This window comes from Lepidochelys olivacea, assembly GCF_965140295.1.
Source record: "Lepidochelys olivacea isolate rLepOli2 genome assembly, chromosome: 5".
NCBI lineage: Eukaryota > Metazoa > Chordata > Testudines > Cheloniidae > Lepidochelys > Lepidochelys olivacea.
The window spans coordinates 105,221,693-105,245,355 of NC_140415.1; the positions used below are offsets into that span (position 1 = coordinate 105,221,693).

Here is a 23,663-nt window from a genome sequence, read left to right on the forward strand (position 1 = left end):
TATTATGATGCCATAAATCTGTGGATGATAAGGGAAAAGTGTTGTTCCAAGTGGCATAACTAAAAATGCCTATTCATAAAGTTTTTATGCAGGGAAATCATGCAGGCATGAGCATCATATGGTATTTGTATGTGATAGGAGCAAGAGTACAACCAGTTTAAAATACTGAACTGAGAGCAAAACAGGTAAAATTATTTTTACTCATTTATTTTTAAAAGAAAGGAACCTCTCCCCTAAAAAAGCAGTTGTTTTTTTTAAATTAACTCCTTCCATAGATTGGCACATTGTAGCAAATGAAAAACGTGTCTGGAAAATGATATGAAGTACCTTATCCACTGAGAGATACTGTAAATAATATATACACTTGAGATGTACTGCTTACATTTGCAAGCAGAAAACGAATTGTGTATAGTGTTATGGAAAGTCTTACTTTCCTTGTGCACAAAATCCCCCACTTCTAAGTGTGCAAGTTCTGTTACCTAAGCTACACTAGAAGTGTCTGCTAGAGGGCATGCTCCCTGTGCACAAGTTACATATGCCAGTGCCAGCATATTTTTATTTACCCTGCTTTGATGCTGATACCTTTTCTGAGATTCATTCTCTTGCTGACTCTGAATTTCACTGCGGGCAAGACATAGTCTCACACTCCTGTCCAGAAGGGAGTTTAGGCCCCAGTTAAGCAAAATACTTGAGCATATACCTCACTTTAAGCACATGATGAGTCCCATTGTTTTCAGTTCGGCACCAAAACGGTTTTCAGGAGTGAAGGATATTACCCTTACTGGAAATACCATCCTTGTTCAAATGTACCAACCAGAAGCTGTAGGCATTTTACAGTTCCCAGCACCAGACAGACGACGAGGTGAATTGTCCAGATGTGACTTCAGTAGGACTACTTGTGCTTAGAAGTAAGCATGTGCATATTTTGCCGAGTTGGTACTTGACAATATCCACCCCTTTGCCTCATTTTCAGAGGTATGGATCATTTGTAACTCCCAATGACTTAAATAGAAGTTGTGAGTGTTCATCACTGTGGAAAAAACAAGTCCTACTTAAGTGCCAAGGTGAAATACAAGCTTTGTAAAGTAGAGCTCATTCCATTCTGCTTTTCATAATTAAAAGATGGAAGGTTGGACCTTTGTAGAGGGAGCCTTGTGGATGTGACAGCTACGATGTGGGCTACGTTGTTACGTGTACGGTGCTGGCAATTGGTGCCTGCAATCTCTGGCTGATACATTCCAACAATTAATTAAAGAAAATATTCTTTATATCTGGAATTTCTGCATTGACATTAGATGGGACTACTTATTGGTAAATTCTGCAACCAGATAGATGATTTTAATATTTCATTGTATACTGCACATGAAATTAATCTTCAGCAGCACTGAAATACAAAATTACTCACTGTAATTTTTTGTGATTTTTATGTCAGCGCTGCTATTTGCTAACAATTCTTGATATTTCTTGTAAATATATTTTCCTTATTTTAAGTCATTATTTCTTGTTTACTGACAGATTTTCACACAGGCATAATAGGTGTAAATTCAGAGTATAAAGTTCAATATGCCAACCTTTTACAGTGGTTATTTCAAGTAGTTAAATTGCCTGTAGGCTGTCAGAATAATCATGTCGAGTGCATATTGATAATTTCAAGTGATACAAAAATACTTTGTCTAGTTGTTCAAATTGAAAATGCCAATAGAAAGAAAAACAAGACGTAAAAAAAGGTTTACACTCTAAACTCAATATGCTATTACTTATGTTTTATCAAAGAATAATTTATCATTCTACTTTTTAGTCTGGCCTTTTGCTGATGGAATGCTAGACAGGATTTCTAAATGACAAGCAGAGTTATGAAACTGATATTCAATTCAGACTGCTGTGAGAATGGTATAGAATAATAATAATGCAATATGAAGTTTATTAACAAACCCATATTTTTGATACCTAGGGAACATCTGTTCAAACTCACTTTTCAGCCCTACTCCTGTAATGCAGAAAATAAAAACAGAAGATGAGGACAAGGAAGATTCCAGTATTGCTTCCTTTACACCTAAGGATTCTACACTCCCGAGACCCACATCTATCATTTGTATAAATGAAGAAGACAATTCTTTAAAATCTCAGAATCAGGCTTTCCGGGTTGAATCATGCCAAAAGTCACCTGGATATGCTTCCTTTGAATCAGAGTGCCTGGAAAAAGGGGAAACGAATAGCGTGTCCACAGAGGATGATGTCAGCGACCTAGAAAGCAGTGAAAGTAGTGAAAGTGGTTTGGAACCTGGAGAAATACCTGCCGTAAGAAAAAAATGCTTTGAAAATACCCATTGTATATGAAACATATTGCATGGTGGTTTTAATTTATTCATAATCAAGGGCACAGACAGATGTTGAACAACAGCAGGCTACTAACGAAAACCTGCAGAACTTTGTGTGTGTTAAGTCCCATTGACTTCAGTGAGACTTGAGCATGTGCTTAAAATGAAGCATGTGGTTAAGGGCTTTCCTGAATAGGGATGATTTCCTGAATTAGGACAGAATTTTATTGCAGCTCACTTGATGATTTTTTTCTTTTCCTGTTTTGGATATCTGCTAATCTGACAGTATGTAGGCAAAGTCTGAATTGTCAGAAGGTATAGCTAAGCCCCTCCTCTTTTCACTAACTGCCAGAATGGAGGACTCCCCACGCTATAACGATACTAGGAAACTTAGTTAGAGCCTTTGAAATAAAATAAAAATCGGGGGGAAAAAGCATCCTATGAGAGCAGAAATGGCCACTACTATAAGATATTCAAGTGTGAGGAAAGAAACTTTTACGTATTCAAAGAAATGAGGAAAAATACCAATCATTTACCATGAGTCAATACCCCTAAAATGTGTTAGGAGGATTGCTGGTTATAAGAGGGTTATCTTTATCCCTCTCTAGTGGATGGACCACATAAAAATAATAGGAGGAAGGAAACTCTCAAGGATACCACAATCAAATTTTTCTTTCTCCTGCTATTGGAAAGTCTGGCAATCTGACATGGGGATATGAACAGCAGTAAATAATCTCATGCTAAAACAAGTGATTTGAACTTGTCTGCCTGTGACACATAATAGCTTAGTCTCCTGAGGGCTGTAATACTGTCATCTGTTTTCAGTTGTTAGGTTTAGTGTGTGGGTTCTGGTTGGTGTTGGTGGCCTGTGATATATAGAGGCTTAGACTGGATGATCTTGTGATCCCTTCTGACCTTTGACTTTGTGTAACTATACACTGTATTCACAACCACAAGTGAGGATGCTTAGGGAGGCACTACAGATTGTAACACCCTCCTACCAAATGTTGAGTGTTGGCAGATGACTAAAGATAGACCATATAGTAGCTGGCAAAAGTATGTTCTAAAGACCAGGTCACAACCTTGCAGGTCTCTTCATAGAGCTTGCGCTTTTACCACTCCAGAGACTGTGTGTGACCTAGTAGAATAAGCCATGACATTGTTTGGTGGAAACATGTGGCTTCATGTGCTTTGGCAAAACATGCTTTGATCTATATGGCAGATGAAGTATTTGAGGCCTTCACACCGTTAACATCTGGATAATAGCGGTTGAAAACAGAACTTGACTTCCTGAAGGGTTTAATACCTTAGATGTAAATCTTAATGGCCCTATATTCATCTAATGTATGCTTCCTCCCCCCCCACCCCCCGGTGAAATGGATTTAACAGAAGGAAGGTAGTGCAGTTTCATGAGCTTTGTGGAAATTAATGTTTTACTTAGGAATAAGAGGAGAACTCATTCCCCGGAAATGAACTGACAAGACAAGTCATTGCAACTGGTGGGCCATGCAGGGATTTGAAGTTGTGATGAGCTTCCCCACATTCATCAAGTATATCTTTATCCCTCTCTAGTGGATGGACCACATAAAAAGTGTTCATGAGTTTGCTAGTGCCTCTGAGCTAATGGACTGGGTCCTTTAGCTCAGGCAATAGTGGTTCATGCATTCAAATTGAGCGATCTTGCTTTCAGTCCTCACAGATGAACAGACCATGGGTGTTATTACAGAAACAATATTGGACCCATTAATAGTGATAGAAACTTGGAAAACCATGCACTCTTTTTGGAAAGAACAGCAGGGTACTTTAGGCTCTCTGTAGAGAGCCAATTACTTTGCATTAACTTTATCATTTCTGTGTTGAATCTGAATTTCCTTCTGAACTACTTGGGGGCCTTCAAATCCAGTGTTGCTTTGTGACTCCTGTCCTCTTGGGAACATTGGAGAATATTGAGTAAATTATCTTTTAGCATTTGAAAGATAGAACAGGTTCCATTGCCCCTATTTGGAGACAATGACAGATGACTTCTTGTGTAATCTAGCATATCAGTTGATCTTTGGATGTTGGGGGCTTGATGAATCTGTCCCTGGGAAGAGTTCAGTTCAGTTGAGTATCCATTCAGAATTAATTCCATAACCTAACCTGTTTAAGGTAGATCAATAGTGTGCAAAGTTTTTGGGGTCTTCCTCCTACATTGTCCTGGGCCTTATACATGTGGACCAAAGAGTCTGGCCCTTATTCTTAGAGGTGGAAGAAGACGTAGAAATAAATTCAGATCTGTATCTCCTGATACGTCTCTTACCAGCGACTGTCCATTATCTACGTCTATTATCATCTATTTCTATAGAAGTCAGAATCTCTTCTTTGATAGCAGGGTGACCAGCCCTTTGGGCTGCCTGTTTCTACTATCAGGTCAAAATTCCCTTCTGTTCTGTCTCATAGAAGGAAGAGATTTCTTACCTTTACCAGAAGTTTCCACCGCTACTTTATCACCACTCCCGAAAGAGCTTCTCTTTGAAAATATTGAGATAACCAATTATCAGTTGCTGGTGCCAAGGAAGGACTCTGCTAGAGACCCTCAGCACCACCATGGCTCTGCCCACACCCAGACATCCAGACTGATTGCATGCCCCAGTGCCCCCAAAACAGAAAAGGCCAACAGAGGGCACTTCCTGGCCAGGTCTAAAGACCAGATGGTCAATAGCCCCCACCCAGCTCCCATTTGGTAGGGATTCCGTTGACTTCTGCCCCGAGATGGGTCCAGTCAAGTCCAGACCCGCAGCGCTGTCCTGCATGCCACCATGAAGACTTACAGCTTCCTTCCACCGTGGAGGCGTTCCAGGCAGCAGCGGACCTTTTGGCGCTTACAGCACCATCCTCCCCTCCTAGGCGAGACAGATCGCCAGCACCGCTTCTGGGCCTGGTACATTCCATGAGCAAACCGGTGATGATGTTGGCCATAAGACCACCATCTCTGTCGCATCGGCCTGCGGCACTGGTGGCCCGTGTGGGTGAACCGCTCCGGTCCCCCAGTTGGTACCATTCTCCAGCACCAAGCCGCTCTGCTCCTCCGTGGTCATCACAGTCTGAGACCGACAACCCTACCCGGCACCGTGGCCAGGCCAACGGCAGGTTCCTCAGTGGCCCTTCTGGACACCCTGGGCCTATCACCAGAGTGGCATCGGTGGCCTCAACTTCTTTTGGGCAGCTGCATACGCCGACATAAATGGTCTCTCTCACCACTCCTCCCTTTGTAATAATATTAAGCACTATAAGCATCTTTTCAGTGTTGTAATCATGCTGTGTTACAGGTTATATTTAATGTATCTGGGTACCTCTCAGACATTCCCAAGTGGCTTTTCAAATACTTTCCAATACACCTCCATGCTCTGTCTGTGTTACTGTTATACAGGGTTATATTACAGAGATGCTATTAGGAAGGCCAATCTGCTTTACCTTTTTGCTCAGCTAGTTGCATCTTTTGATGTCATAAACCCATCCTGTGCGTTAGCCACAACATCCTCCTCCCTCCACTTAATTTAGTAAATGGTATGTAGCTCTGTATTGTAGCTGCTGACAACCTTGATTTGCTGTTTTCTTGTTGTTGAGGATGTGCATTGTTTTGTCAGTCATCTCGAGGTTGTGCATTGTTTTGTCAGTCATCTCCTTTATCTGTTCTCCTTACCTAGACTGGCAAACTCCATAAGTGATCTCTGGTACTGATCCTTGATAAATGAGGCTGTTGTGACCTGATTTTCCCTTTTTCCAAAAGTACCCATATGATGATAATTACTGACAACTGCATGAAGCCACCACAGGGAGAATAGCATGGCTGTGCAGATAAATGAAATGGCACACACATTTCCATTTAATACCATATGAGTCAGTGTGATAAACTGTTCTGAAATATACAAAAAGAACAGGAGTACTTGTGTCACCTTAGAGACTAACAAATTTATTTGAGCATAAGCTTTAGTGACTTTATCAGATGCATAGAATGGAACATATAGTCAGTGAATATATATACATACAGAAAATATGAAAAGGTAGAGCTGGTCTGCCAACTTCCGCCTTTTCATATTTTCTGTATGTATATATATCCTCTGACTATATGTTCCATTCTATGCATCTGATGAAGTGAGCTGTAACCCACGAAAGCTTACGCTCAAATAAACTTGTTAGTCTCTAAGGTGCCACAAGTACTCCTTTTCTTCTTGCAGATACAGACTAACACGGCTGCTACTCTGAAACTTGAAATATACAGAAGTATTCTAGCGTACATTACATTTTCAGCCAGTGTTAATCTTTATTCAGTAGATTTAGCATTTATTTATTGTAATTGTTTGTTAATGGTTGCTTTGTATTTTTTTTAAAGACAAACTTAAATGTTGCATTTTAACTTTTAGTTACTAAACTGAATGAGTGAAAACTTATGAAGAAAAACTGTACATGTTTTTTAAATATGTTGTTGTCCTAATACCAAGTTGTTTTCCACACCTTTTTCTGAAGTAAAGGGAGAGATTATCCCATCTCCTAGATCTAACAAAATAACTAATGTCAGACAAATTTTTGAACCATCGATGAGAGGTTTTTTACATGCTTGATGTGAGAATTTATCTAACAAAGTGGATTATTTACACGAGTGGTTCTCAAACTTTTGTACTGGTGACCCCTTTCACATAGCAAGCCTCTGAGTGCCACCCCTCTTATCAGTTAAAAACATATTAACACCATTATAAATGTTGGAGGAAAAGTGGGGTTTAGTGTGGAGGCTGACAGGTCGCAACCCGACAAGTAATAACCTTGTGACCCCCTGAGGGGTCCCGACCCCCACTTTGAGAACCCCTGCTTTACGCCATTAGCAGAAGAATATTCTTGCTTATCAGCATTAGTTTTGTTCAGTTTCCAACTAAACTAAATATGGTCTCTCCCTTTCAGTTAGCAGAAATTGAAAGAAAGAAAACATGTAAGAGTTGGCGTCATCCACTAAGTAAACCCCCGGCCAGATCTCCTATGACACTGGTTAAACAGCAGGCAGTAAGTGATGAAGGTGAGCATGCTTTTAATGTGTTTCTCTAATTACATCTGTCTGTCTTTATAACCTGTATACATATATCTTTTAAGTATTACAAAAGTACTGAAGATGAAAGAGTATTTTGACTGTGTGGGAAATCTTCTAAAGTTGCAGAATAATTCCATTAAAAAGCTTTCAGCATGCTTGCTGAATTCATGAGTTCTTTCTTTCCCCCGTTTCACTTAAATTCTCCTAAACATATTAGAACTGTCTTGTAAGAAGCTCAGAACAGTCTGAAGTCATTTAAAGTGCTGCATGTGGGATGAAGACACTTTCTGTAGCCAGATCTCCTTTGTTGAATTTGACAGCAATTGGCTTTAGCAGCAAACTTTATATCTTATTTTAGGAAGGCAAGTATAGCTATGACATACCATTTCTAGATCTTCAGAACATCAGTCCTGCTTGTAAACTGTACCTCGTTGGATTATTTTAAAAAAAATTTGCATTGTGATTCTATTGTTTTAGACATCCAGTTGGAGGCTTGAAAAGTGGTTCTGGTAAAGACATCTGTAGCCTTGATTCATGAAAGAGACCACAGATATTCCAAAACATCAGAAAGGTTACCAACAGTCTTTATTATACCTTGGATTCTGGCCCCACAATTAGTTAAAAATATAAAGGGAAACAATTAAATAGACTGGTCTCTTTCTCTAGGTTTGACAAAGCCATTTTACTATATCCATTGAAAATGGAGAGCTACTGAGCATATCCCACATACATTCCTCATTTTACTCCTGAGGGCATTCTGCGTCAATAAAATAAAAATTCTGCGCACAATATTTTGAAATTCTGCATGTTTTATTTGCCAAACTGTAGCTCACAAAAGCTTATGCTCAAATAAATTTGTTAGTCTCTAAGGTGCCACAAGTACTCCTTTTCTGTTTGTGGATACAGACTAACACTGCTGCTACTCTGAAACCTAAATAAATTCAGAGGCTCCAGCATGACAGTGGGGAGCACAGGCCACTGGCTACATGAAGGTGGGAGATCACCTTGTAGCCCCCTCCCCCAGGACGCGGACTCAGCAGTGAGGCTGCACCCGAACCGACACTGCACAAAGGCCTGGGCCTGCCACAGAAACACCCTGGGCCCTGCCCCTCTGCACCAGGCTCACCAGGTGTAGGGCAGGCAGGTTCAACCAGGCAGAATCCAAGTGTGGAGGGGCTGTGTGGGGGGATCCAGTTGTGGGATGAGAGGATTCTGTGTGGGACAGTCTGGGTGCAGGCAGCTCAGTGGGGGGATCTGGATGCACAGAGGCTTGTTGGGGGGGCAGTTTCCAGGTGCAGGGGCAATGGGACTCTGCAGGGGCTTCCAGGTGAAGATGGTTGCAGTTCAGTGGAGGGTTCTGGGTGTAATGGTCTCGGTGCTGGAGGATTGGGGCTTGGTAGGGTGGGGGCCTGGGTGCAGCTAGTTGAGGGTCAGTGGCATGGGGGTCTGGATGTGTGGGCTCAGGGTGGTGCAGGGGGTGAGGCATCAGCGTGGGGGTTTGAGTGCAGGGAGCTCTGAGGGGTGATCTGGATGCAGGGGTGGGGGTCCGGAGGCAGGGGGTCTGTGGGCAAGGGTCTCCAGGTGCAGGGGTTGAGGTTCAGTGGGGTGGGGTTCGGGTATGGAGGGCTAGGAGGGTTCTGGATGTACTGGGTGAGACTTGGCAGGGGTGTCTGGGTATGGGAGGTCCGGATGCACGGGGGTAGGGTGGATTGGGAGCAGCTCCCCATACAGTGACCCCTCCCCCCACAGCTGAGGAGTGATGAGGGCAGGAAGCAGGGGAGGATGATGAGCTTCCTGCAGCTGCAGGAGGGTCTGACACAGCTCCAGCTACTCCTTGCAGGGGAGGAAGAAGCCCCGTCTGCTCCTGCCTCCAGCCCAGCTGGGACGAGCAGCTGATCCCGGCTCAGGGTAGGAGCCACTGGCTGGAGTGTCCTCAGCCCCACTGTGATTTACCTCTCCGCCGGCTGTTCTGGGTGCCTGAAACAATGTACCTGTGCTGCTAGGGAATGGTGTGGTGTGACTGCTCTTGCAGCTTCTTTTTGCTTCCCTGTCAGAAAGTCATTTTTCTGTGGGGAAGCAAAGAAATCTGCAGAGGACATGAATTCTGTACATGTGCAGTTTTGCAGTATTTCCCCAGGAATATCATTTATACCATTTTCTATAGTTATACCAGTAAGTTTCTATAAAAAGCAAAGTTCAAGATTTTAAAAACCAGGGATCAGATTCTCAGCATAGCTGAAGAGAGCAGGCATAAATGTAGGCCAACTAAAAGCAAAAACAGCCCTTAATGAAATTTTAAAGCTATGCAGGACTGCCTACCTATCCTCATTTCTGACACAATTCCTACTCTGTGCGGGAATCGGCAGCAGCATTAAGGTAGCTTTCTGCTTGCTTGGTGGTGCACAAAGCAGATGGTGTCAGGGCAAAGAATCTGGCTCCTAAATTCACATTTAAGCAGTTAAATAATTTTCAAAAACATTGAGCACAGAGCAGCTCCCATTGACTTCCAGGAGTGCTGCTATGTACTCAGCACTTCTGAAATGTAGTCCAATCGCTTAGATGCCTAAATAAGGAGCTTAATATTATGCACCAATCTTTCTGTAATATTAAAACTCTGCACCTCAAAGCTAGATACCACCATAGATTGGACAGTTTTTCAATAGATCCAAATAGAATTGGGCTTCTCCCATAATATTTCAGTCTGATGGGGTTGTGAAAAAATAGTAAGATCAAAATTATATAGTACAGCCATCAAGCTATACGGTATGCCAGCTGCACTCATGTATAAGGTGCTTTTGCTTTCCTTAACTGTTATAAGCAATGGGGGGGTATGTTTATGTGTGTAAATATATTTTAAAAAAACCCTCATCCCCATAAAAAAAACCCCAAACACCACCACCCAAGGGCAGTACTTTTTCTTATTTCCACAGCTCCTAGGTCACTGCACTTTCCCTTTCTTAAAGCCTTCAAACTGTAGCATACATTTCACTTTTGTAGTTTAAACCTTGTGGCACATTCAAATTCAGTTTTTCACTCGAGCCTCGAGCAGTATGTTGCATCCTATAACTTATGTAATTAGGGAATAGTTTGGATCTGACATTCATACAGTGTGTGATGACCTCCATTTAAAATATTTAAAAAACGGCAAAAGTTCTCTCTTCTGTTAAATGGAGAATAGAGGCCTTAGTTGTTATCCCATCATAATTTTAAGTTTTACTGTGTGTTTTTTTTTTTCAAAAATTTAGGATTAATATTTATGTTAAAGCCCTAAGTTACAAAGGAAATTTGATCTTCCATATTTGGTAAGTAGTGCTAAAAGAAGCCTCTTTTCCCTTCAGCTACTATAGATTCATCTGTACACAGTTCCTGTAGCTAAGTTGATGGTACTTTTGATTTGAATGACTTATCAGACATCTCTTATTAAAATGTTGATCATGTTTTCAGGGTTGACATGCAAACATGCTAATAAGGTATATAACAGTTGTTGAAAGCAGTTTTTATTTCAGGTTTGCAAACACCAGCTATTAACAGTTGGGAAAATAAAAAATCCTCTATTCTTGTCACATTCCTGTGTGTGCGTTTCCAATAACAAAACATTCATTTTAGGGGAAAATAGTTTGAGGAAAAAGTGCACAGCAATTCTGTTGTATTTTAATAGATAGGAGTATGGAATGTATATTGTCTTTTAACATATACCGGTAACAGTTTTTTTTAAATGGCATATTTTGATGATAGATTTAAATAAAACTAGTTAAGGGAGGTGGAAAACAACCATGTACTTTATTTTAAACAATGTTATTAGCATAGTTAAATTAACATAAGCCCTTCTTTATTTAAATCATTCACCTCCATTACAACAATAATTTTTTGGACAATAACCAACAGAAATTACAAACTCACAATAGAAACTGATGCACAGCAAGTAAGCGATATGGTTAGTGTTCTGCTTCCATCACATTTCATTTCGTTTTCTGCCTTCTTTTTGGCATTCATCTAGGAGACTGCTCTTAGAGGAGCTGGGACTGGCAAATACAGGTCACTTCTGAGCTTGCTGACACTGACGGGCTTGAATTTCAGCGCTCAGACCTCCAGTGAAGTCTGTGTGGGTGCTGAGCATCTCTAAGATATCCGGTCTCATGGTTTCAACACAGTGGTGCCAGCTGCTTATTAAATGAGGCTACATTTTTTTTGTTTATGAAAAGTTACAACACTCAAGTATAGTTGTGTAAGTATAAATCCAGCAAAGCCATGAATTGGTATGTTAAATTCATGTCTACAAAGCACTTCGTAAAGGAATGCAAAAGGTTGGCCCCCCTGAAGGTGTAACTTGCACAGCTTTTGTCTACGAGCAATGGAAGGCTTACCTCCAGACATAAGCTGCAGCCTTACAGGCAGCTTAAAAAAACCCCCTCTGCAGCCATTTTTGTTCCGTTGGATAATGCAAATTTAACAGGGCTGGCATGTCTCTTTCAATGTTATGCTTTCAGTCAGCCTCAGCTAAGGGTATGTCTACACTACGAAATTAGGTCGAATTTATAGAAGTCTGTTTTGCAGAAAGCGTTTTTACACAGTCGATTGTGTGTGTCCCCACACAAATGCTCTAAGTGCATGTAGTCGGCGGAGTGCGTCCACAGTACCGAGCAACCGTCGACTTCTGGAGCGTTGCACTGTGGGTAGCTGTCCCACAGTTCCCGCAGTCTCCGCCGCCTATTTGAATTCAGGGTAGAAATCCAGGTGCCTGATGGGGCTAAAACATTGTCGCAGGTGGTTCTGGGTACATATCGTCAGGCCCTCCTTCCCTCCCTCCTTCCGTGAAAGCAAGGGCAGACAATCGTTTTGTGCCTTTTTTCTTGAGTTACCTGTGCAGACGCCATACCACAGCAAGCATGGAGCCTGCTCAGCTAACCATCACCGTATATCTCCTGGGTGCTGGCAGACGTGGTACTGCATTGCTACACAGCAGCAGTGTATTGCCTTTTGGCAGCAGACAGTGCAGTATGACTGGTAGCCGTCGTCGACGTAGTCTTGGGTGCTCTTTTAACCGACCTCGATGAGGTCAGGGGCGCCTGGGCAAACATGGGAGTGACTCAGCCAGGTCATTACCCTTTTAAGTTTCATCTCATGGCGATTCAATCCTGCTGGCAGTGTACTGTCTTTTAATCAGCAGCCAGCAGAAGATGATGACCAGCAATCATACTGCACCGTCTTCTGCCGAGCACCCAGGAAATGACGATGGCTAGCGGTCATACTACACGGTCTGCTGCCAGCAGATAGATGAAGATAGATGAAGTGGATCAAAACAAGAAATAGACCAGATTTGTTTTGTATTCATTTTCTACTCCCTCCCTCTGTGAAATCAATGGCCTGCTAAACCCAGTTTTGAGTTCTATCCTTGAGGTTTTGAGTTCTATCCTTGAGGGGGCCATTCTGTTTCTTGCAAAGCCACCCCCTTTGTTGATTTTAATTCCCTGTAAGCCAACCCTGTAAGCCATGTCATCAGTCGCCCCTCCCTCCGTCAGGGCAATGGCAGACAATCATTTCGCGCCTTTTTTCTGTGCAGACGCCATACCCTGGCAAGCATGGAGCCCGCTCAGATCACTTTGGCAATTAGGAGCACATTAAACACCACACGCTTTATCCAACAGTATATGCAGCACCAGAACCTGGCAAAGCGAAACCGGGCGAATAGGCGACATCAGCGTGGTGACGAGAGTGATGAGGAAGGACATGGACACAGACTTCTCTCAAAGCACGGGCCCTGGCAGTGTGGGCATCATGGTGCTAATGGGGCAGGTTCATGTGGTGGAACGCCGATTCTGGGCTCGGGAAACAAGCACAGACTGGTGGGACCGCATAGTGTTGCAGGTCTGGGATGATTCCCAGTGGCTGCGAAACTTTCGCATGTGTAAGGGCACTTTCATGGAACTTTGTGACTTGCTTTCCCCTGCCCTGAGGCTCAAGAATACCAAGATGAGAGCAGCCCTCACAGTTGAGAAGTGAGTGGCAATAGCCCTGTGGAAGCTTGCAACGCCAGACAGCTACCGGTCAGTCAGGAATCAATTTGGAGTGGGCAAATCTACTGTGGGGTTGCTGTGTTGCAAGTAGCCAACGCAATCAAAGATCTGCTGATCTCAAGGGTAGTGACCCTGGGAAATGTGCAGGTCATAGTGGATGGCTTTGCTGCAATGGGATTCCCTAACTGTGGTGGGGCCATAGATGGAACCCATATCCCTATTTTGGCACCGGAGCACCAAGCCGGCGAGTACATAAACCGCAAGGGGTACTTTTCAATAGTGCTGCAAGCACTGGTGGATCACAAGGGACGTTTCACCAACATCAAAGTGGGATGGCCGGGAAAAATACATGACGCTTGCATCTTCAGGAACTCTGGTCTGTTTCAAAAGCTGCAGGAAGGGACTTTATTTCCAGACCAGAAAATAACCGTTGGGGATGTTGAAATGCCTATAACTATCTTTGGGGACCCAGCCTACCCCTTAATGCCATGGTTCATGAAGCCATACACAGGCAGCCTGGAGAGTAGTCAGGAGCTGTTCAACTACAGGCTGAAAAAGTGCAGAATGGTGGTAGAACGTGCATTTGGATGTTTAAAAGCGCACTGGCGCAGTTTACTGACTCACTTAGACCTCAGCGAAACCAATATTCCCGCTGTTATTACTGCTTGCTGTGCGCTACACAATATCTGTGAGAGTAAGGGGGGGATGTTTATGGCAGGGTGGGAGGTTGAGGCAAATCGCCTGGCTGCTGGTTACGCACAGCCAGACGCCAGGGCGGTTAGAAGAGCACAGCAGGGCGCGGTGCGCGTCAGAGAAGCTTTGAAAACCAGTTTCATGACTGGTTTCAGAGTAACAGCCGTGTTAGTCTGTATTTGCAAAAAGAAAAGGAGTACTTGTGGTACCTTAGAGACTAACCAATTTATTTGAGCATAAGCTTTCGTGAGCTACAGCTCACTTCATCGGATGCATACTGTGGGAAGTACAGAAGATCTTTTTATACACACAAAGCATGAAAAAATACCTCCCCCCACCCCACTTTCCTGCTGGTAATAGCCTATCTAAAGTGATCACTCTCTGTACACATTGTAAGGAGAGTGATCACTTTAGATAAGCTATTACCAGCAGGAGAGTGGGGTGGGAGGAGGCATTGTCCCACGGTCTCTGTGTATATAATGTCCTCTGCAGCTTCCACAGCATGCATCCGACGAAGTGAGCTGCAGCCCACGAAAGCTCATGCTCAAACAAATTGGCTAGTCTCCAAGGTGCCACAAGTACTCCCTTTCTTTCTGCGAATACGGACCAACACGGCTGTTACTCTGAAACCTTTCTCTTCTTGCAATCCCCTGCCTCATTTACTACACACTTCCCACCTCAGTGTCCCCTTCCGGTTGCCTGATTTTTACCCTATGACCCTCACTGCCATGCCTGCGTTTTCATTTGTTGTCCCCTGCAATTACTTGTCCTGGGTCCTTTGGCTCCACCCCTCAGTGAGCTTAGTTCCCACCATCTTCCAGGCTCACATATAGGTGGGACAGTGCCTCCTCCCACCCCACTCTCCTGCTGGTAATAGCTTATCTAAAGTGATCACTCTCCTTACAATGTGTACAGAGAGTGATCACTTTAGATAGGCTATTACCAGCAGGAAAGTAGGGTGGGGGGAGGTATTTTTTCATGCTTTGTGTGTATAAAAAGATCTTCTGTACTTCCCACAGTATGCATCCGATGAAGTGAGCTGTAGCTCACGAAAGCTTATGCTCAAATAAATTGGTTAGTCTCTAAGGTGCCACAAGTACTCCTTTTCTAGTTTCATGACTGGCCAGGCTATGGTGTGAAAGTTCTCTTTGTTTCTCCTTGATGAAACCCCCTGCCCTTTGGTTCACTCTACTTCCCTGTAAGCTAACCACCCTCCCCTCCCCCCCTTCGATTACCGCTTGCATAGGCAATAAAGTCATTGTTACTTCTCATTCATGCATTCTTTATTAATTCATCACACAAATAGGGGGATAACTACCAAGGTAGCCCAGGAGGAGTGGCGGAGGAGAGAAGCACCAGGAGGGGTGGAGGAGGAGGGAAGGACAAGGCCACACAGCACTTTAAAAGTTTAAAACTTTAAAACTTATTGAATGCTAGCCTTCTGTTCCTTGGGCAATCCTCTGGGGTGGAGTGGCTGGGTGGCCGGAGGACCCCCACCGGGTTCTTGGGCATCTGGGTGAGGAGGCTACGGAACTTGGGGAGGAGGGCAGTTGATTACACAGGGGCTGTAGTGGCGGTCTGTGCTCCTGCTGCCATTCCTGCAGCTCAACCATACGCTGGAGCATATTAGTTTGATCCTCCAGCAGCCTCAGCATTGAATCCTGCCTCCTCTCATCACATTGCCGCCACCTTTCAGCTTCAGCCCTCTCTTCAGCCCATCACTTACTCTCTTCAGCCCGCCACCGCTCCTCCCGGTCATTTTGTGCTTTCCTGCACTCTGACATTGTCTGCCTCCACACACTCGTCTGTGCTCTGTCAGTGTGGGAGGACAGCATGAGCTCAGAGAACATTTCATTGCGAGTGCATTTTTTTTGCCTTCTAATCTTCACAAGCCTCTGGGAAGGAGAAGATCCTGTGATCCTTGAAACACATGCAGCTGGTGGAGGAAAAAAAAGGGACAGTGATATTTAAAAAGACACATTTTATAGAACAATGAGTACACTCTTTCACAGTAAACCTTGCTGTTAACATTACATACATAGTACATGTGCTTTCGTTCCAAGGTTGCATTTTGCCTCCCCCCAGTGCATGGCTAGCTCCTTCCCCCTCCCCCCTTTCCGTGGCTAACGGAAGGGAACATTTCTGTTCAGCCACAGGCAAACAGCCCAGCAGGAATGAGCACCTCTGAATGTCCCCTTAAGAAGAGCACCCTATTTCAACCAGGTGACCATGAATGATATCACTCTCCTGAGGATAACACAGAGAGATAAAGAACGGATGTTGTTTGAACGCCAGCAAACATACACTGCAATGCTTTTTTCTGCAGTGATTCCCGAGTATGTGCTACTGGCCTGGAGTGTGGTAAAGTGTCCTACCATGGTGGACGGAATAAGGCTGCCCTCCCCAGAAACCTTTTGCAAAGGCTTTGGGAGTACATCCAGGAGAGCTGTGAATGCCAGGGCAAATTAATCATTAAACATGTTTGCTTTTAAACCATGTATACTATTTTAAAAGATACACTCACCAGAGGTTGCTTCTCTGCCTGGCAGGTCCGGGAGGCAGCCTTGAGTGGGCTCGGGGGGTAGTGGCTCCAGGGCCAGGGTGAGAAACAGTTCCTGGCTGTCGGGAAAACTGGTTTCTGCGCTTGCTTGCTGTGAGCTATCTACAACCTCATCATCATCATCATCTTCCTCGTCCCCAAAACCTGCTTCTGTGTTGCCTCCATCTCCAATGAAGGAGTCAAACAACACAGCTGAGGTAGTGGTGGCTGAACCCCCTAAAATGGCATGCAGCTCATCATAGAAGCGGCATGTTTTGGTCTCTGATCCGGAGCGGCCGTTCGCCTCTCTGGTTTTCTGGTAGGCTTGCCTCAGCTCCTTAAGTTTCATGTGGCACTGCTTTGGGTCCCTGTTATGGCCTCTGTCCTTCATTCCCTGGGAGATTTTGACAAATGTTTTGGCATTTTGAAAACTGGAACGGAGTTCTGATAGCACGGATTTGTCTCCCCATACAGCGATCAGATCCCGTACCTCCCATTCAGTCCATGCTGGAGCTCTTTTGTGATTCTGGGACTCCCTCATGGTCACCTCTGCTGATGAGCTCTGCATGGTCACCTGCAGCTTGCCACGCTGGCCAAACAGGAAATTGAAATTCAAAAGTTCGTGGGCCTTTTCCTGTCTACCTGGCCAGTGCATCTGAGTTAAGAGTGCTGTCCAGAGCGGACACAATGGAGGACTCTAGGATAGCTCCCGGAGGCCAATACCGTCTAATTGTGTCCACAGTACCCCAAATTCAACCCGGCAAGGCCGATTTCAGCACTAATCCCCTTGTTGGGGGTGGAGTAAGTAAATCGATTTTAAGAGCCCTTTAAGTCGAAAAAAAGGGCTTCGTCGTGTGGACGGGTGCAGGGTTAAATCGATTTAATGCTGCTAAATTCAACCTCAGCTCCTAGTGTAGACCAGGGCTAAGTGTCACTGAATTGCATGTGGTAATTATAATTGTTTCCTTGTCCATAAGTCTCCCACCTCGTTCTAAGCCTAAAATCTCTCATTGGTTCTTCTTCCCTTTACGTCTGAAAATGTCTGAACAGATCTGTAATTTTTGATCAGGGCCTCAAATTCACCAAATTCAGTACTTCAATTAGCTGTTAAGCATCTTTCTGAACATTAGTGATAGCTTAGACACATGATCCATATCTCTGTAGTGTTTGCATGTCTTGAGGGCTAGACTGAGCAGATTTCAGACAGTGTTACAGTAATTTACACAAAAAGGGCTTTATTAACTTTATAATTAATCTGGTAAAGTAATTAAAGATTTAAATATGTGGTGGGCTGGAGTCTTTTTAAATGAGAGATTATAGAGGTTGTGGCGGATGATGGCTCTTTAACCTGGGCTAGAGCTAAAATAAAGTATCAGAAATGAGGATCTCCACTTCAGTGTGGATTATTCTTGCCATAAGCTGGTCAGATGGCACAAACCTGGCAGTGAGTCGCAAGGACTCTGTTGTCTCCATGCTGTCTTCTGCAGCAGGCTGTCAGCCTTCTAGGATCCTTATATCTGTTGTCACAGAAGCAGCAGCCTAACAGCAGGTCATGTGTCTCCTAGCATTTAGCTCCCCTCCATTTCTCCCTTGCATGGGAAGATTATCCTTCTGGTGACATAGTTTGGGGATGGGTGTGAATTGGTACCTGCTAGCTACTGGGGACATGTGGCCCTCTTGTTGTGAGAAGGGTAAAACAGTCAGTGGAAATGGTGGGTATTACTAACAGTCTGAAGAAGTCCCTCCTTTGTCCCCCAACCCTCCTCTCTCTCAAGATTGTGGTAATCTTGTATGCTAGATTTCCAGGCTTGGTCAAGATGGAGCGTTTGCACTTTGGTACCGCTGTCATTTCTCTCGGCTCCTTCCAATTGTCTGGTTTCCCGAGATTGTCCTTTTCACTCTGACTTCTCTTCATGCACCAATTACAGGCCAGCCGCCACCCAATTTCTAGCTTCTGTGGGCAGCACTGCAACAGAGAGTATAGACTTTGGTGGGCAGAGCTTGCACACAAGATGGAAAATGAATGAGCCACTAAAGGGAAGAGCAGTGCTTGCCCCTTTAGCAAAATGAGGCCGCATCAAGTGGTAGCTGGATTTAGGGGACCTGAATCGCAGACACCAAGGCAATGCCAAGTTCACATAAATTTAGTGGGAGGACAAGAGCTCTGTTTAGAAGGATGCCAGTTTGCCGCCTTCTGTCGGGAGGCTCCAGTTGCTTGCTATGCTTCACCATCCTCCTGTCATTCCTCTCCCCACTCACGTGGTCTCTCACTTTCCTCCAGTCTCTCTTGTGGTGTGGAAATACTGCACATTGTCCTCACAGCGAGGACACAGCTTGTCCTCTCATCTCTCTGTGTGAATCCAGTCAGCAGCGTTCCTTTTTCTTCCTGACACACCAGCTGGAGAGCAGTGGTTAGATGAGCATCGATCAAAGGGAGCATCTGTTTGTTAACCAGAACAAGAATACCAGCATCTGGGCAGAGGTTTTTCTGAACACATACTTGAACATCGATTGTCAAATATCAAAAATGGTAATAGCAAGTGTTACTGTGGCCAAAATACTCCATGGTCGAGAGCATCTCTGTTGGGATATGCATCTATCCTATAGTGATGTATTATAACCAGGATTAGCTTGGCATGTGTCATATAAGAGAGCTACCCCAAGAAAGACTGCTCCTGTTGCAGCATCTGCTGATCCCCTTGTTTCTGAGCAACTGCTGCTTTTACTGTCCAAAAAGCTGCTGCAGCGTTACCTGCTGTTAGTATTAATTCTGTCTCATCTAATCTGTTCTATCTAGGCCTTTCTACAGCACTCATTTGCTCTGGTATCTGTCATGATGACAGGTTTCAGAGTAGCAGCCGTGTTAGTCTGTATTCGCAAAAAGAAAAGGAGGACTTGTGGCACCTTAGAGACTAACAAATTATTTGAGCATAGTGAGCTGTAGCTCACAAAAGCTTATGCTCAAATAAATTTGTTAGTCTCTAAGGTGCCACAAGTCCTCCTTTTCTTTCTGGTATCTGTGTCTTCCTTGAGTTTGTTGAGTCATGGGTCTGATCCAGGTAGGGGTAAGAGGCATTTCCACAACCTTTTTATTAAGTTGTGCTTATAGACAGGTGTATTATAATAGGCGATAACTATCTGAAGTGTTCAAAAACCATAATGTGAGCTCTGAAATAAGGGCTTGATTTACTCCAAAACCACCTATTTATACTGATTTAGCAGTTCCTCTTGGTCTTTCTAGCTGGCAGCGCTAATATTTTCTTAAGCTGTTTCATCTGGACTCTATTGTTGCCAGATGATTTCTTATGTTTCTAATCTTTTGGGGTTGACCAGTCTGATATCTTTTCAGGTGTTCAGGGAGATGAGTGTTCTCCTGGCAAGGAAATGTTGGTATAACAGGAGTATTCTTATAACTACATCATTGGGATAACTGTAGGCTGGATACTTCATAGCCTGTTAACATATGTGGTGTGAGACTCAACTGTCACACACTATCTATACTTTTGTTGGGTATATTCCTTGGGGTTATATAAGTTTCCAGTTTTGTTTAATTTTTGAGGAGTTCTTTCAGACTGATGAATGATCATCTGCATGGGGCATGAGAATATTAGGTTCCCAGTGGATTATGATGCATGGAATTCAGTTCTTTCTCCATTAGCAGCAACCTAAAATGAATTAAAACTTAAAATCATGCAAAGGATGTATGCAAGCTTTAGTGATACTTGGTGATGTGCTTCTTTCCAAGTAGTGTCAGAAATACAAAATAGATTAGGCTAAATGGAATTAATGAACTGGCCCTTTTCTGTAAATCTTTAAGCAAAATTAGTGCTCATGGAAAGAGCTGTATTGAGAGCCCAGGAGACTGAAGTATTTTATTTGCTGCAAGCCAGCATCAGCAGTGTGAGTTTCTCAACTCTGCCTTCAACCTTATTCTGGCGGTAATACCTATTGGGTAAGAGAAGAGTTCAGTCTCTACACCCATTCAGTCCTTGTCCTCTGTGTTGATACTACCCACTAGGGTGTCAAACACTATTAGGATTTTGTGATTTGGACACCAGTCCACTTGAAAATGGATTGGTTTATTTACTTCACATATGAACTTACCATTTACCTTTGGAGTCTACTTAGATTCAAATTCTGTGTTTGATCAGGGTCATCTTAGTCCCTAGGAGATGTGTATTCACATAATCAAACAAATACTAGTTTTGACAAAAATCTGTATGATTGTTCAGAAGTTGGGAGGTATTGTTAATATGGAGGAGGACCAGATAAATCTGGATGACATTGAATACTCGAGTAATATAAATGGGATGAAATTTAATAGTGCAAAGTACAAGGTCATGCATTTAGGGACTAACAACAAGAATTTCTGCTGTAAACTGGGGACTTATCAGTTGGAAGCAACAGAGGAGGAGAAAGACCAATGTGTATTGGTTGATCACAGGATGACTATGAGTTGCCAATGTGAAGCAGCCATGAAAAAGACTAATACAGTCCTAAGGTGCATCAGGCAAGGTATTTCCAATAGAGACAGGGAAGTGTTAGTTCCATTATACAAGGCACTTGTGAGACATCATCTGGAATACCATGTGCAATTCTGGTCTCTCATGTTTAAGAACAATGAATTCAAACTGGAACAGGTGCAGAGAAGGGCTACTAGGATGATCAGTGGAATGGAAAATCTACCTTATGAGAGGAGACTCAAAGAACTTGGTTTATTTAGCCTAACCAAGAGAAGGCTGAGGGAATATACGATTGCTCTCTATAAATACATCAGAGGGATAAATGCCAGGGAATGGGGAGGAGTTATTTAAGTTAAGCGCCAGTGTTGACACAAGACCAAATAGACGTAAACTGGCCATCAATAAATTTAGGCTTGAAATTAGATGATGGTTTCTAACCATCAGAGGAGTGAAGTTCTGGAACAGCCTTCCCAGAGGAGCAGCAGGGGCAAAAAACTTAACTGGCTTCAAGACTGAACTTGCTACGTGTATGGAGTGGATGGTATGATGAGACTGCCTACAGTGGCATTGGCTAGTAGCAAATATCTCCAACGGCTGGTGATGGGATGCTAGGTGGGCGAGGGCTCTAAGTTATTACAGAGAATTCTTTCCCATGTGTCTGGCTGTTGGGCCTTGCCTGGATGCTCAGGGCCTAAGTGATCGCCATATTTGGAGTCAGGAAGGAATTTTCTCCTGGGTCAGATTGGCAGAGACCCTGTGAGTTTTTCACCTTCCTCTGCAGCATGGGGCACAGGTCACTTTCAGGTTTAAACAAGCGTAAATGGTGGATTTTCTGTAACTTGAAGTCTTTAAATGACTATTTGAGGACGTCAGTAACTCAGCCAGAGGCTGTGGGTCTATTACAGGAGTGGGTGGGTAAGGTTCTGTTCCCTGCAATGTGGAGGAGGTCAGACTAAATGATCATGATGATCCGTTCTGGCCTTTAAAGTCTGAGTGTGTGTCTAAGAACCACCTCTGAACTGGAATCGCAGGTATACTTCTGGTGTGAACTGAAAGAGGTATCAGCAGACCCATGTGGGAAAACTTGCCCATGCCTGAACTAGGTTTGTTTTGTTTTTTAGTTGTCTAGTATTAATACTCATTTTCTACTGTAACTCTTGAGTTCACCTATCATTTTTAAAAGAGGCAGGGCATGCTAGATGTGTGGTTTATGTCTTAATTTTTCTGTCTCCAACAAAATGACATACGGAAACAAACCCACAATACAGGGGAACAGAGAAAAAGATATCTTATGTTCACTTTAACATGTCTGGACGACCCTCTGATTCTATGGTGATGAGCATTCTAAGAACCTACAGTAGTTAGGGATGAAGGGGGAGAGAAAGTTATCTTCAAGAGCTAATGGCAAAATTAATACATTATCTGACACTTGAGCAGCTATTCATTGAAATTTCACCATATTTTCTAAGCTGCATAATGACTGGAGGAAGACGTATCCCATCTGCCCCTGGCAGAATTTCAGCTTTTTATTCATAGGATTACTTGTAAGTTGTGTTTTAAATGAGACTTTTGTATTTTGTTTTTACTACTACTAACTCTGATTTCATTATGACCTGGGGCATTTTCTCCAATAAGTTATCTGCAACATCAGGGCTGGCTTAGGTATTTTTAGGGATTCCATTATTATAACAATTGTTCTTTCATGAGTTCTCTTCATCCTTTCCTTTCAGAATTGTTTGTACACATTTCAATGTAAATCCATTTTTTAAAAGAAAATCTGTCTCTCTGTAGTCTGTCTTTCCTTGTTATGCTTATTTTGATGGAATTAATGCCTAAAGAAAGAATAGCAATGAAGAATAGATGGGACTGGGGAATCAAAACCAGAAAATGCTGCTCACGCTGCCAGATTTGAAAAATAAGTGGAGCAGTACAGTATGAACTGCATGTCACACTTCAAGTGTTAATAATTTTTGCATAATGATTCCTAGTCTTATGTTCAATTCAGGCTTATTAGCTTGTGGTAATATACTTTTATATTGAATGCAGTCATATTTCTGCTCATTTAAGCAATAAAATGCAAATTCAGCAGAAATAGTAAGTAGATTAACTATGGATGCTTATTGGTTTGCCCCAGAGATTGTTTTCCTGCATTACTTGGGCATAAAGCATTAGAATCTGTTTTTGACTAAATTTTTCATTGCGCTAATAGTTTACAGTTTGAGTTAGCATGTTTCTTCTATAATGTTTCTAACATTTTCAATAGCATTTGTGAATCCAAATTTAGTTTGCTGACTTTGACTGTAAGATATGAGGACAGAGGGGGAAAAAGGCTGTTGTGACTAGAAAGAGCAGCTTGAGCAAGAGTTTGATATAATTAGGGGAAAATTGCTAGTTTTATAGCTATAGTATTTATATAATATAGCAATATAAATCAAAGCTTCCTTTGCCTTTTTTTATATTCAGTCACAACAGCATGTGAAATGTACTGAACAGCAGCTGGTATTCAAGTCATATAAGATATAATCATTAATGTCATAAGCAGGTTAAGCAAGTTGAATGGAAGGTAAAATCATATGT

At 43.0% G+C, this 23,663-nt stretch overlaps 1 protein-coding gene across 7 annotated transcripts in view; it reads left to right on the plus strand.

Annotated features, from left to right (window-relative positions):
* Positions 1-23,663, plus strand: part of KDM4C (lysine demethylase 4C) — a 434,115-nt gene that overhangs the window by 249,759 nt on the left and 160,693 nt on the right. For all 7 annotated transcript variants that reach the window (XM_084629198.1, XM_084629204.1, XM_084629200.1 and 4 more), the window contains 2 exons: positions 1,952-2,298; positions 7,254-7,365. In XM_084629198.1, the coding sequence (XP_084485324.1) occupies positions 1,952-2,298; positions 7,254-7,365 (459 nt within the window). The remainder of the gene's footprint in view (positions 1-1,951; positions 2,299-7,253; positions 7,366-23,663) is intronic.